The sequence below is a fragment of the Euleptes europaea genome, chromosome 7 (genome assembly GCF_029931775.1).
Source record: "Euleptes europaea isolate rEulEur1 chromosome 7, rEulEur1.hap1, whole genome shotgun sequence".
Taxonomy (NCBI): Eukaryota; Metazoa; Chordata; class Lepidosauria; order Squamata; family Sphaerodactylidae; genus Euleptes; species Euleptes europaea.
In genome coordinates this window covers 31,972,417-31,987,420 of record NC_079318.1, presented here as the reverse complement: position 1 = coordinate 31,987,420, position 15,004 = coordinate 31,972,417, and the positions used below count along the sequence as shown (strand labels likewise).

General features: G+C 41.4%; 1 protein-coding gene across 1 annotated transcript; it reads left to right on the top strand.

Annotated features, from left to right (window-relative positions):
* The first annotated feature begins 293 nt into the window (after positions 1 to 293).
* NDUFAF7 (NADH:ubiquinone oxidoreductase complex assembly factor 7) lies at positions 294 to 12,379 on the top strand. The gene is made up of 10 exons (XM_056852503.1): positions 294 to 366; positions 1,089 to 1,252; positions 2,736 to 2,816; positions 3,443 to 3,553; positions 4,976 to 5,183; positions 6,901 to 6,959; positions 7,799 to 7,912; positions 10,849 to 10,992; positions 11,400 to 11,573; positions 12,070 to 12,379. Exons 1-10 carry the CDS (start codon positions 294 to 296, stop codon positions 12,283 to 12,285), a joined length of 1,344 nt encoding a protein of 447 aa, XP_056708481.1. The 3' UTR covers positions 12,286 to 12,379.
* The last annotated feature ends 2,625 nt before the right edge of the window (positions 12,380 to 15,004 follow it).

Genomic DNA, 15,004 nt, shown 5'->3' with positions numbered 1-15,004 from the left:
CTTGCTCCGCCGCTCCACGCATGCGCCTCTCCAACTTCCGCGCGACGGCGACGGTCGTGGCGACCGCCCGGCGAAGGAAAGGTCCTGTCAGATACAGAAATGACGGAACGAGCCGCTGGTTTAGGGAACAAATAAGGGGGAGCGCTCGGGCCCTTGTCTCTGCGGGCGTCGCTAGTTCAGTACGAGCAGCGAGAACGTAGAACCACATGGTGTTGTTGACGGGAGGTTTGATCTATTGAGCTGCCAGGAACTACCGGTGCTTGAAGAAAGGCTGAAGCGAGCTCCGCGTGGGAATGCCGCTCGCGTTCTTAGGGCGATCCCTTCTGCGATCTGGCGCGCGGAGCGACCGTTTCCTCCGTCTCCATGGTAACCATGAGGCTGGAGGGGCTCGCGCCTGTCTTCCAGTTTCAAAAGGGGGGGGGAGAGGGCTGGGAGAAGTTGCTTGGGGGGGCTTCTTTATATATATTATTGAAAAATTATATATATATATATATATATATATATATATATAATATAATAATATATATAATTGAATATATATATTATTGAAAAATATATATATATATATATATATATATATATATATATATATATATATATATATATATATATATATATATATATATATATATATAATTTTTCAATAATTACTATACATCTCATTTGACAATACATCCTATATAGCAATCTTTAAATCAATAAAAAGATAAAGAATTATTAGGTGTATGTCTTCGGTATTAAGTATAATTAATTATAGTTGACTTCCCCCCACCGACTTCCTCCCTCCATACAAATATCTGGTATCTCGTTTGTATTAATATTTTCTAATCCTTATAAGTCATTATTTTAATGTTATACTTTCCCCTCATTTAATACATTTCGATAAGCCATCATAATATAGTATTAATAATAAAGAGGGGGGGGAGAAGAAAATCATTAAAAAAAATAAAAACAGAGACATAACAAAACTCATTAACATAATTGTCTCCAGTCGCTTGGGGGGCTTCCATGTTGTCCACTGTGCGATGGGTCCTGACTCAGAGGACCCAGTAGCTTCAAAGTGTCGTGACTGTTTTGTTTTGAAACAGGTGGTTCATCGACATGGAGATGCCGGTGCTTCAGCTCCGAAAATAAAGTAGAGGAAAACAGCCCAGTGACTCCAATGCTGAAACACCTTATGATGAAAATCAAGTCAACTGGCCCCATTACAGTGGCCGAATACATGCGAGAAGTCCTAACCAATCCTGTGAAGGTAGAAATGGTGATACCATTACACTTGTCTTACACACAGATTGGCTTGCAGAGTTGCACTACAGGAAAGTAACTTCCGGGCCCACGCACTTCCACCCCCTCCACCGAAACAATGTCTCTTTGAAGCAGTGGCCCTGAAAGTGGGAGGGGGCAGGGGGGGGAGTCTGCAGCAGGAGATGGGGAATCAACAAAATCACCCTCCCTTCCTTTGCAAACAGAAATGCTGTTCTGCAAGGAACTGCTGCTGTGCCAAAACAGAACAGCACCATCAGTTTAACACCATTGGTGTTTGGGATGAGAAGCTCCAGCTTATATTATTCCTCAGTTTCAACTTATTTTTTTAATTGTTAACAAGCCTTTTGCGCTTGTTCAGATCCTAAACTGTGACCTGCTGTTCTGACATCACTTTTGAATGCATTTCTGTATGTCCTTCTCTTTTGGCTAAACTAAACATTACAAAACATGTGTGTAATAGTTTTCTGATGGATTTTTTTTTCAGTTAAAAGTAGCCATAGGGTACTGCCACTCTGAATGGAAAGGGAGCGATTGTTCACACACATGCACTGCTGTTCTGCTCAAACTGATAGCCTCTCATGGTTGTTTTTCTTTTAAAAAAGAAATCAGAAGACTATTGCATGCATCAACATTTAATGCTAAATTGGCCTTTTCTATTGATCAAGTGCATTTGAAGGACCTTTTTTTTCTTCCAGTTGTAGTCACATACCACATTTCTGATATCAAAACCATCCAAAACATGGCAGGTTGAAGTCTTCTACCTTAGCTGGCAAATTTTGGATTTGATGGATGATTCTTACCAAGTTGGTTACAAAATTATAAAGAAATGAATTTATCAAATTGAGAATAGAAATTGGATTATAATTTAAAACTGTACTGTTCAATTACTATTCCTTTACTGTAGAAGTAAAGATGTGCAACCAAATAATATAGTCCTCTTTAGCCTTGCTGGTGTCTTAATTCTTGGGCCCACAGTTCCTAGATCCCCCAAGGTTCCTTCTTGTCTGGCCACCCCCTTCTGCCAGTACAAAACAGGTTTTCCTAATCTTTAGGCTCTGTGTAAGTTTTTTTTCCCATAGCATTTTTTTTCTAGTTCTTGGCCCATCCTGTTCTCAACTCTGTTTCATAAGCATCTTCCAGCCAACTTTCTCTCAGGGTCACTTGTGTCTCCAGTCTGGAACTATTCGACCTCTTGGGTCCTCTTAAGATGCAACTTCCTAGCTATTCTTAACTTGCCTCATCTTTAGCTCATCAACAAAATCTGCTTTTGCAGATTCAAAATAGTGTTTAAGAGGAGAAATATTGTTAATATTTGCTTTACATTGGAGATACGCCTTTAAAGCTACCTTTTGTTGTTGCAGTGGTCTAGGAGGTGAATTGATTGTGAAGGGTTAGTAAATTCAGTGGAACAGAAAGAGTTACATTTCACAAGTAGGATATATGCTGATAAATTCTCTCTTTTCTCATAGGGATATTATATGCACCATGACATGCTTGGAGAAAAAGGAGATTTTGTTACTTCACCTGAAATAAGTCAGATGTTTGGTGAGGTAATTTAAGTACAGTTATTTCTTAAAGTAGATTATTATAAATCTGTTATGAATATTGGGTCATGTATATCCTGATAAGATCCAATAGTATTATATGATGTTACTATTTAAGCCTTGATTCTTGCATATTTTATGCATCACTCATTATAAGTATACAACACATTTATAGCTATGTTTTTAAAGGATTAGAAAAAGACTCACATTTTGTTTACAATAAACAATATTAACAATTTATAGTTGTATTAATAACTAATATCATATCACCAGTAGTGAAGGGAAAACAGGCCAAACAATTCTCAAACAAATCTGATATAATTTGTTATGAACATATGAAATGTATGCTATAGAGCACAATTTGAGGACAGCAAGTCTCTATAGGTAATTTTTGATAGGAAGTGAATGAATTAAAATGAAGATTAACAAAACTGCTGATTATCCACATGGAACTGGGCATGTCTTCTGTGCAGCTCTTGGTATAAGAGCCGGGGTTCTGCTTGGCACCAAAACACAGAACTGTAGCCATAGTACTTGGATTTTGTGTTTTAAAATTTTCCATTTAATATACTTGTTTCTTTTCATTTGTAGCTGTTTTCTAATAATTGCTCTTCATCTCTTTCTGTTTACAGTTAATAGGTATTTGGTTTGTTAGTGAATGGATAGCCTCTGGCAAACCTAAAAAAATTCAGCTGGTGGAGTTGGGCCCAGGTAGAGGCAGTCTTACTCATGATATTTTGCGGGTAAGTACAGACTGTAGGACAGGGGTGAGGAACCTTTTTTCCACCAAGGGCCATTTGGATATTTATAACATCATTCGTAGGCCATACAAAATTATCAACTTAAAAATTAACCGACCAAGCCCCAAGCAGGCAGCTGCCCCAGATGACCCCCCTCCCCACATGGCAGGCATCCAACCGGTGGTGCACTTGCCCACCTAGTGGCACTGGATGGTCTGTTGCACCAGCTGGGCGTGGCCGTCCAGCTGCATGCCGGAGTTGCTCCTGTTCGGCCCGGTCGTGGCCGGATTCTACAGCCGGCTCCTGCGACCTCCGCTTGCAGGGATGAAATGAGGACACATAGGTTAAGAAATCCCCCCCCCTCCCCGCACACATTCTGGCCCTGCCCCCTTTAACCCTTATTTTGTCGCCACTTCCACGCCCAGCCCTCTTGTACAGAGGGAATACATTTCTCCATGGTCCATATTAACACAGTTTCTTGGGCGGTCCTAGTAGCTCCATAGCTAACAACTCTTCTGCAAGGGGGAAAAAAGGTTCCTTTTCTTGGCAAAACAAACTCACATCTGCCTTGAGTAGAGGCTATTCCTGTCTGCGGGAGGGGGCGAATCGCCAGATCCTTCTGAGCTAGAGATCTGCCGGACCCCCAAAGGGCCAGACCAAATGATTTCACGGGCCTTAAACACCCCCAGGCCTGACGTTCCCCACCCCTGCTGTAGGACATCAAGTATTGTGGTTTGAAAAGTAATTTGTATTGCATTTTTAAAAAACTTAAAGCTGATTCCCAGGATTCTGTATATTCCACCAGCAAAAATCAATGTGATGCAGCACAATTGTACTCTTGCGGACTTCTAGATATAAGCACTTGTGACAGACAGCTAACTGCTGATGCCTTGTACCAGTCTGGGGACCCTGACTGATAAGGGGTTAAAAACATTCTACTGTTGACCTGGGAGAGTGGCAGTTGAAAGTTACACAGGTTGGCAGCTAAAGAGGAAGAAGGAGAGAAGTGTAGGATCAAGGAGGATCCTGAGATAAGGGAAGTGAAACCGGTAGTCCTTCCCTGAAGGAAATAGCTGGGGAACCATCACAGTCTTTCTAAAAATCTCACATTTTTAGTGCTATATAGGTTCCCAAGCATCTTCCACATTGTGCTTATTTCCTGGAGAGATATTTGCTTATTTGCAGATGTGTAGTCCTGCTACTCTGGTGAAATGTCATGGTTTTGGTCATGCCACCAAACCAGCTGATAGGTCAATTATCATAAATACCTGGAGTGGGCCACAGGTCACCTTTGAAAAATAAGGGGAACATCCACATGATTAAGAGGCTACAGTTAGAATCTCATTTCTAAGCACAGCATAAAAGTATTCCTTTACACCACAATACATACTTTGCTTCTAAAAGAATGTTCTTCTGTACTTACAGGTCTTTAATCAACTGAACTCTTTACTAAGTAAATGTGACATTTCTGTTCATCTGGTGGAAATCAGTCCCAAGTTAAGTGAGATTCAAGCATTAACACTGGCAGAAGAAAAGGTAGAATTAATGGATAGTTCCCCTGCTTACATGCAAGGTGTTGCTAAGACTGGACTTCCAATTTTCTGGTACCGGGACATGAATGATGTACCAGTAGGTAAGGTTTTACTGGTCTGGTGGTTATTTAATTAAATATTCAACCATCATTAGCTCCTTTCTCAAATTGCTTACATCTTTTTAGGATTAAGAACAATTTCAACAGTGGTATATAAGTTGGGTTTGGTTCTGCTTTAGGCTTTTGAATCCGTTTGTAGAGTATGAAAGCTTTCATTTTTGTGCTAAATGCAGTCTTTGAATTGCTTTTCATTTTCTGTTTTAAAACTAGTGGCAAATCCCAAATGCATAGCATTGCCAACATAATTAATTCCTATAAACTCGCACTTCAGTTTTCTGTACTGCAGGAGCTTCCTCTTCACACAACACATAGTTAAATTGTGGAACTCCCTGCCCCAGAATGTGGTGATGGCTTGGCTGCCAACTTGGAAGTCTTTAAGAGGGGAGTGGACATGTTCATGGAGGATAGGGCTATTCATGGCTACTAGTCAAAATGAATACTAGTCATGATGCATACCTATTCTCTCCAGTATCAGAGGAGCATGCTGAATATATTAGGTGCTTTGGACACAGGCAGGATAATGCTGCTGCAATCGTCTTGTTTGTGGTCTTTCTAGAGGCACCTGGTTGGCCACTGTGTGAACAGGCTGCTGGACTTGATGGGCCATGGTCTGATCCAGCATGGCTTTTCATACGTACACACAGATAAGCCATATTATTGCTGTAAAAAGATGGAAGGGTATACAACTGCAGTAAGCAGGAGGAATCCTCAAAGGAAGGCTGTTTTGCCTCTTGTGCAGAGCAAACTCAGCTCACTTTGGACAATCTGCATTTGGACAAGAGCAAGAGAGAGCAACTTTGCTGGATTCCTCTTCCTCATTGTACCGGTAGCTCCCAGTGCTAAATGGCACACTGTCCATAAGAGTCCCCTGATCCTTAGCAAAGGGTTTTTAGGGTGGGGTGAGGAAGATCTTATTGCATGAGTATCTTCTATTCATGCAACCTTAGACTCCAATGCAGTGACTTTGTTAATTATTGTCTAAAGTTGGTGATGGGGGAAAAATCAGGAAGGAAACATCTTCCACTACATCTGCTTGAAGAAACATAGTGTGCATGTTTCACAGCAGAAACAGCTGAATCCTAGAAAATAAGCTTAAAGCAGGAGTGTGTGTGTGTGTGTGTGTAAAGTGCCATCAAGTCGCAGCCGACTCACGGCGACCCCTTTTGGGGGTTTTCATGGCAAGAGACTAACAGAGGTGGTTTGCCAATGCCTTCCTCTGCAAAGCAACTCTGGTATTCCTTGGTGGTCTCCCATCCAAATACTAACCAGGGCTGACCCTGCTTAGCTTCTGAGATCTGATGAGATCAGGCTAGCTTGGGCCATCCAGGTCAGGGCTAAAGCAGGAATAGGAAGGAATTATCTCTTTGCATGCTGTGAGAAAAGTGTTACACATTAAATCAGTTGTGCAGTGTCTTGGGGAACAGAAGAGCCAGTTGACCTTTGTGATTACTTGTCGTTGCAAGAATTTTTGAACATTCAGTCCTGTAGCATGTTGTGCAAGATTTCAAAACAATATCCAAATTTCAATGGTTGCCCGTTTTTAAAACTCGCTTGTTAATTATCTTAATTTTTTATTGGTAGAGGTACCATAGGTAGATTTCTTATTAATTAGCACTTTCAGATATTCACACTGAAGATATGATTAATGTGGAAAACGTTATTTATGTTGAAACCTGACTGAAACTATTTTTCCCCTTAGGAAACAGTTTTTTTTTAGCACATGAGTTCTTTGATGCTCTGCCTATACACAAGTTTCAGGTATGATCAAAAGCCTGCAGTGTAACTTTGTATAAGAAGCATGTGTTAGAAGAGAACTAAATACAAATAAGTGAAGGAGATTGTATAGTATGCGACTCATATTTTATACGGATACATTTCTGTAAGTTATTTAAACCAAGCAAAATTACACTTGATAAGATACACAGAAAGATGCAATATTGGTAGCAGAATTTTTTAAAACATACAATTTAAAACATACAGTGCATACTACCCTGATTTTAGAAGGTCTGAGATCAGCCAATCTCTATGGATTGTATCAAGTAATAGGTAATAATGTAGCTAGTAATGACACAATCAGACAATCACCCAGAAGGACACAAACAGCTTACCTGTCTGAACTGACAATAAAAAGGTTAAATTTTGTATTTCCTGATGTTGTTTGTACAACTTCATTTCTGATAACTTGAATAATTTTTGAAAAACTTGTCTAAAGAAGATGGGGCTCTTTGATATATCTGTTTGCTTTAAAAGGTGGGCCTACATTTTCACTTGAATTTTTTTTGTTCTGATTAAGAATTTTCATTGATCTTGATAGCTTTATTACTAGTTAAGACACTGAGAGGCTAACAAGTACGTCCAGCAATACCATCATATGCAAAACAAAAATCGTCTTCACAAACTTGCTGTGGAAAAGATTAGCTGAATAATAAACAGTGTGTTTAGGAATACATGATTAGGATGTTTATTTTGGTCCACTGTACAATTTGTCCCCAAAGAGCCGCATATTGGGGGCTGCAGCCAATGGACCCAAGCCAGATCTTATAGGTTTGTTAGAATGCATTCAGCTACATTAGATGAACATTATTTTAAATTGACAGAAAACAGAAAGGGGGTGGCGTGAGTTGTTGGTCGACACTGATCCAGAAGCGCCTGACAAGCTACGTTTTGTCCTTGCACCATTTGCTACGGCTGCTTCAGAAGCCTTCATACATGTAAGTTTAGGATTATAAAACTGTATATCCAGGCCAGCCCAGTCCTATTCAGTCCTGCTGATGCTGCCATTAGGTGTTCAGTTTCTTAAAATGTACTGGATTTGTTTCCCTGCTCCTACACATGAAGCCAGCTAGGTGACCTTGGGCTAGTCACAGCTCTCTCAGAGCTCTCAGCCTCACCTACCTTCCAGGGTGTCTGTTGTGGAGAGGGGAAGGAGGTGGAGATTGTAAGCCGGTTTGATTCTTCCTTAAGTGGTAGAGAAAGTCGGCATATAAAAACCAACTCTTCTTCTACTTATTCAACTTGTTGCCACCATTTCAAACATAGTTTGCTGTGCAGCAGCAAAATATTACACAGCCCCTCCTACGGGAGGGGATGTGGCTCAGTGGTAGAGCCTCTGCTTGGCATGCAGAAGGTCCCAGGTTCAATCCCCGGCATCTCCAGTTAAAGGGACCAGGCAAGTAGGTGTTGTGAAAAGACCTCAGCCTGAGTCCCTGGAGAGCTGCTGCCACTCTGAGTAGGCAATACTGACTTTGATGGACCAAGGGTTTGATTCAGTGTAAGGCAGCTTCATGTAGTCTTTGGTAAAATATTTCTTGAACCTTGTTCATCAGTTTATGCTCTTCTAATCAAACTTATTAAGACAAACCAGAACATTGGACTTACCGTGAAGGTTTCTTTTACTTAAAGTAGAGGAGGACACTCTGAGACATTTGGACACCCCTCCTCCCATGATTCCTGGAGGCAGGAAGTAGGTTGCTGCTTACCATCTCTAGTAGGGAGGGAGTGCCCGCCGCATTCAGTTTGGAGACGTTTACAGCTCAGCCATTGACTGTGTATCTCTCAGAGACCAGAATACCTGATCTTTAACTCAGAAAAAAACATTCAACTGACAAACCTGGTGCGCACTAAAGCTGGACCACAGACAAAGAGCCATAGAAGGTGAAATGAACTGTTTTGGAAGAAACACTGAAAAGGAATAAAAAAAGTCAGCACTGAGGTTGGCCTGGCAGCTGCCCCACCCCCTCCTATTAAACAATTCATAAACATTTCTTCCAAAGGACAGCTCCCCAAAGCAGGGAGAATCAAGAGTGTCCTCCTCTACTTCAAGAAAAAGGAACTTCCATAGTAAGTCTAATGTTCTGTTTTCACTTGAAGAGAGGAGGCCACTCTGAGACATTTGGGATCATACCAAGCAGTGCACCCAACGGGAAGGAGAAACACTAACCAACCATGTCCTTTATGGTCCCAGGACCTGCTGCCCAAAAGCTGCATCAGTTGAGGCAGTGGGGTCCACTTTGTAATGCCTAACAAATATGGACATGGACACTCAAGTGGTCAACTTGAAAGCTGCCAAAGTAGCTGCACTCCTGATTATAGCACATTCAGTGCCCTCTGGTACTTGCAGCCCCTGAGAGGAATACACTAGTACTGTATATTCCCTTCGCCTTCTGCTATGGGTAGGTCTGAAGACCTTTTTGCCATTGATCATGGGATGCAAGGCTACAGACACTGTCCAACTTCGTGAAAGGTCTAGTGCGCCTAATATAGATATGTAAAGATCCATGGAGTGCCAGTTCTTCTCCTTTGGATGGGATGGCTTTGGACAGAAAAAAGGTAAAGAATTTTCAGCCAACTGATGGAACCAAAGGTGAATTCAACGTGGGGTTGGGATGGACTGCCACCTTATCTAAATTTCTTTGTCAGCTGTCAAAACAGATGGCTATTCAGTGCCCATTCCTTGGTATCCCGAGGACTGCAATTGAGCCTGTCCACTTGATCACTGAGGGAACTCCTTACGTATTTTGCCTTCAGAGAGGCTAGCTGAGTCTTGGCCCAAGACAGCAGAGCTGCTGCTTCCTGCTGAAGGTTCCGGGGCCTGGTGCCCCCTCAACAGTTTATGTGGGCTTTTGCTGCTATGTTGACCATCTGAACAAGGATGTTGAGATTGATAATCTGGTCCTGTTAATGGGCGAGGGTCAAATGGGTAGGTACCCAAATGGGTAGGTACCCAAGTGCCCAGCATGTAGCAGACAGTGGGCTTCCCAAACAGATAGGCTGGCATCGGTCCCTACCTGCTTACTACTCCCACACATCTGCTCCTCATTGTCTACAGCTCCGTCTGACTCCCCTTGCCATTTGTGGGCTTCTGCAGGGCGTACTTGGCTTTTCACAGGGCCGCCAACATCCTAGTCCGAGCCTGAGTGAGAGGCTCTTCTTTGGGAGACAGGTATGGAGGCCTGGTGGGACACTCTGATGTGAGTCGTCTTCCGGCCCCTTTGCTGGTGAAAGAAAGTTCCAGAGGTCTATAGAAGCCCTGCGCTCACAAGGAGGCAGGAAGAAAAAGCTGAAGGGGGCAGGCACCCCCCTCCCACTAGAGAAGAGCAACCTACTGACTGCCTCCAGGCAACATGAGAATACGCTAACATCTCATGGCATCCTCCTCTGTTCAGGCGAAGAACCCTCTCCGTGCCTAAAGTAAAACAAACATCGTTTATCTGTTGTTCAGTTTCCATCTCACAGTGGAGCTTTTCACAAGGCTGTTTTATTGTACAACAGTTATAAGGAGAGGGTGGATGTCCACATGCCTTTCCTCACGATTTCAAGGCATTACCTTCCCTATAAATTTACCGACAGAGCTTCCCCCCCCAAAATACTGATAACTATAATTGTTATGATTTACCATGCAATGCTATGCAGAGTTATTCCAGTATAAACCTATTTAGATAAATTCTCTTAAACTGGTATAACTCTAAATCGGGTTACACAGGTAAGTTCCTCAGTGAGCCGTTCAGCACCCTCAAATGTACAATTTTCATCATTTCTTGAGGGTAGCACAAACACATTAAAACTGTTCCCTGCTCACTCTGTGTACGTTTCCCATCCCTTACAGTTTGAAGTATCGGTATTAACTAACCCCTGTGTTCTAACTTAGGAAAAGGAATCCCGGGATCATGTGGAAGTGTGCCCTGATGCAGGCATCGTCATCCAGAAGCTGGCACAAAACATAGAAAAGAACGGGGGAGCTGCACTGATTGTAGACTATGGTCATGATGGAACAAAGACCGATACTTTCAGAGTAGGTTAATTTATTCAAGCTCTCTTGTCCTGCAGGACGTACACGTGTGTGTTTAAAGTGGCAAAAGGAAACAGCTGGTTATTTCTTCACTCCATGGAATAGCCATTGAAGGAAGCAGCCCCTGAGTGAAAAATAAAGTACAAATAGATACGTGGCCCTCCATTGACATTAATTTTCTTCCGTCAGAGAGAGATGTGGCGCCCCTTTTTAAAAGGTGAATGGTAGAGGTGAAAGGTTAGCTCCAGTTGGTATAAGGCAATGTGCAAGCAGGACTATCACTTTTGTCAAAACAAACAAAACAGCTCTGCATTTATGCGGTATTCAGCCTTAAACCTAAAAGACCACACTACCCAGCTGAACCTTGTGAAGATTTTTCCTTCCCCCTCTGATTGGTTTTTTCCCCCCAGGGGTTCCGTGGCCACAAGCTACACGATGTATTGACAGCTCCGGGAACAGCAGACCTCACTGCAGATGTTGATTTCAGTTACCTGCAAAGAATGGCACAGGAAAGAGTAGCTGCTTTAGGTCCCATAAAGCAACAGGACTTTTTGAAAAACATGGGAATTGACATTCGGCTGCAGGTAGGAGCTACTCTTTGCCACAGAGGCATAAAACATAGTTTCACTAAATTTAATGGTGATAATTATGCATGTAAGATATCTGTAACTCACTTATAAGAGTCTTTCCTTTATCCCTTAGAAGCTCCTTGATCTTGAGCAGCGTAAATCTAATGTTTGAGGGATATAAGGACTGAGATAAATCTTGCCACTGACAATGTAGCCTTGGGATCCCTGTCACTTAATAAAAAAGGCATTATGTCAGACAAGGAGGCATGTAACTCACTTATAGTGGAACCCCTACCTATTTTTATGCTAGAATTGGCCGCCCTTTTACAGTAGATAGAGCCAACAACAGATACAATCTACTTCTGAAATAAACACTTCACCAGATTTACAATCAGGGAAGGAGGGGAGAATGAGAATTCTGGGATGGGAAAATAACTGGAAGGTGATAGACTGTCAACTGAGATGGACAAAGCCATAATACAGAAGAGCGTTAACCCATTGTTCGCTTTAGGTGCTGTTACAGAATGTGAAAGATGCAGTTACTCGGCGTCAGCTACTCCAAAGCTATGAAATGCTCATGGACCTGGATAACATGGGAGGATGGTTCAACTTTTTTGCTCTTCTGCCTCACTACAGACTTGTGGCTTCTGACAAGCTAAAGAAGCCACATCATTCAACACCATTTTCAGTACCTGTTGCTGGTTTTGGTGAACTCTTATGGAAATGAGCCCTAACTGAATGTTTTTTGCATGAGAAAGATTCACACTTTGCCATTCAACTAAGCATTATAGAACCAATTGTACTGGTATTTCAGTTGTAATATACAAGAATGAGCCTAAATGGCTATGCTGTAAATACCCATTCATTTGCTTTATAGCATGTAACTTGCTGTACATGTTGCATTATGCTTCCAATAATGTTAAAAGAGATGGTAAATTTGGGAAGGAGACAAAATATATTCTGGGATTAAAAATATATTTTTAAATAATTCACCTAACCTTGTATTTTAAAAGATATTTAGTATGTATCTGAGATTGTTTGGCTTTAGCCAAAAATTTGCAAGTTACTGTATTATCATGTCTTTTTTCTAAACAGACTGGAACTTTTCAGTTTAGAAAAAAATATAACAAAGAGGGGACATGATAGAGATTTATAAAATTACACATGAGGCCGAGAGAGTGGATAGAGACAACTTTTTCTCCCTCTCACTAAATACTAGGACTAGGGGGCACCTAATGTTGATGCTTGAAAGACAGACAAAAGGAATTACCTCTTTACTAAACAAGTGATTAAAATGTGGAACTTGATGCCAGAGGATGTGTTGACAGTCCAAGCAGAGATAGCAAGGGGACAAATTTTCTGATGATAGATCCATTAGACCCATCAGTGGCTACTAGCCGTGGTGACATAAGGGAACCTTCACATTCAGAGGCAGAAAACCTCCAACTTTTGGTGTTAGGAGGAGGCAACACTGGGGGATGGACTTGGCCTCTATGCCCGCTATGCCGCTGGTCTGATCCAGCATGGCTTTGCTGATGTCACACCTTATGATAATGAGTAGGATCTTGTCTTAACTGGAAGTGCATACCTTCTCCACCAGAGCAAATAGCAGCTCTAGGTGCAAGCAGCATAAAGAAAAGGGTAAGGATTATTATTCAGGGCATGGCAACTGTAAAAATCATTGGAGATCCAATCCCAGGTCTTCTACTCTGTGTCATGTACTTATGCCCTCAGGGAAAGGATATTTTCCTCTGTACAGATCTGGTCTCTCTGCTGGATTCGATCCAGTGTAGACATTGTGTGATTCTGGTATGCCAATTATTGCATTTCTACTCCATAGATAAAATTAGAGGAGCAGTGACCACAGAGGAATTCTGAACAGGAAGCATCTACCCTAATCTATGAAGGATTATAGCAAAAAGGAAGCCTGAATCTCTGCATAATTTATTTTGTATTGTACTTGTGGTAGCAAGATTCCCATCAGCAATTGACCAAACAAATGCTCTGTCTCCCGGGGGGGGGGGGGAGGGCTGTTAAGGTTTGCAGATCAGTTTCTTTGACAAGTTGTCTCTTTGGGGTTAAAACATCACATTGGTCCAAGGACAGGATCAACCTTATGGGGCTGGCACCACTTGGGAAGAATTCCCAGAAGATGGTGAAGCTTGAGAGGATCGAGTGGGCAATAAGAGATACAGAATAGCAGTACAAAGTAGCCTAAGAAGGTGAGGTTTTGCCAGTTGTGGGTTTTGTGACTGTTGCATTGTGTTTGGGTAGCTTAAAGTAGGTAATAAGGTCCAAGACAGGGTGAAGAAACTAAATTTCAGACACTGTTTTGCCCTAACCTGCAAGTTTTTTTTGGCTGCAAGTTTCTAATACTAGCAGCTGATTTTATGGAGTTACAGCAATGTATGTGGTGCTTTACAGAGTTGCACCCTACAGTTACTTTATAGCCATATAGGTCTTCTGTAGCTGCACCGGCACAAGGGATCCCAATACAAAAGCCAAAGAGCTGGGAAGAAAATACAAAATGAGGAAAGCACAAATGATAGGGAAATAAAATTTATTTTTGAGCTTAGAGGATATTTACAAACAATGGGGCATATAAAAATATAAAAAAGTAGTTGACAGTGTCTTTTTGAGGCTACAAGTTTTACATGAATATCTTCTAGCATCAATACCGCACTGTTTCTTCAATGAATGCAACTTAACTAAAAAAAACAAAGATTAATAATGCAACACTGGGTACAAATTTACCTGGAGCAACTGATTAAAGACAACTTTGTCAGTGACTCAAAAGCTTTGATTTAATAATAAGTCAGGCATTCATAGGAGAGTTAGAGTGCAAGCTATGCACCTTTATTTATGGTTTTTATGATGTGTGTAACAGCTATTAGAGTAGAAACATTCCAGTTATTTCACATATTCAGCCACAACAGGGTTTGTAGTCCTACTCTATTGGTCCACAACATTGAATTTCAGACCTCTGAAAAGCATTTTTTGAAGCATGTGTTATAATGTGCCTTCTTGGCTTACTGCTCTTTTAATATGGTGGCGTAATACTGAAAGTGATCTTAAGTATAATTGGAAGCAGTTTGGATCACATCTTGACGCTACAAAAGTTTTTTTTAGAATAACATTAAGAGAAAACAATGAAACAACCCACTTTCATTTCTAGTGCAGCAGTTATCTCTCTGGAAATCCAGTATTAAAGTGCCGGCTTAACAATGGTCAAACAGCCATTTTCAATGTTCAGCCCCATCCACTGAATATAGAATATTCCCAACTGTACATTCAAAAACAAACTTTCAGCCTGATTAGGAGTAGTTTCCAATCATTTCCGTCAACCCATCACATTGACTATTTAAGCCTTACTTATCATCCTCATCCCTGCTGAAGAAATTTCTTTTCGCTGACAGCACATACTGTGAGAAAAAACCTAGTAGCAG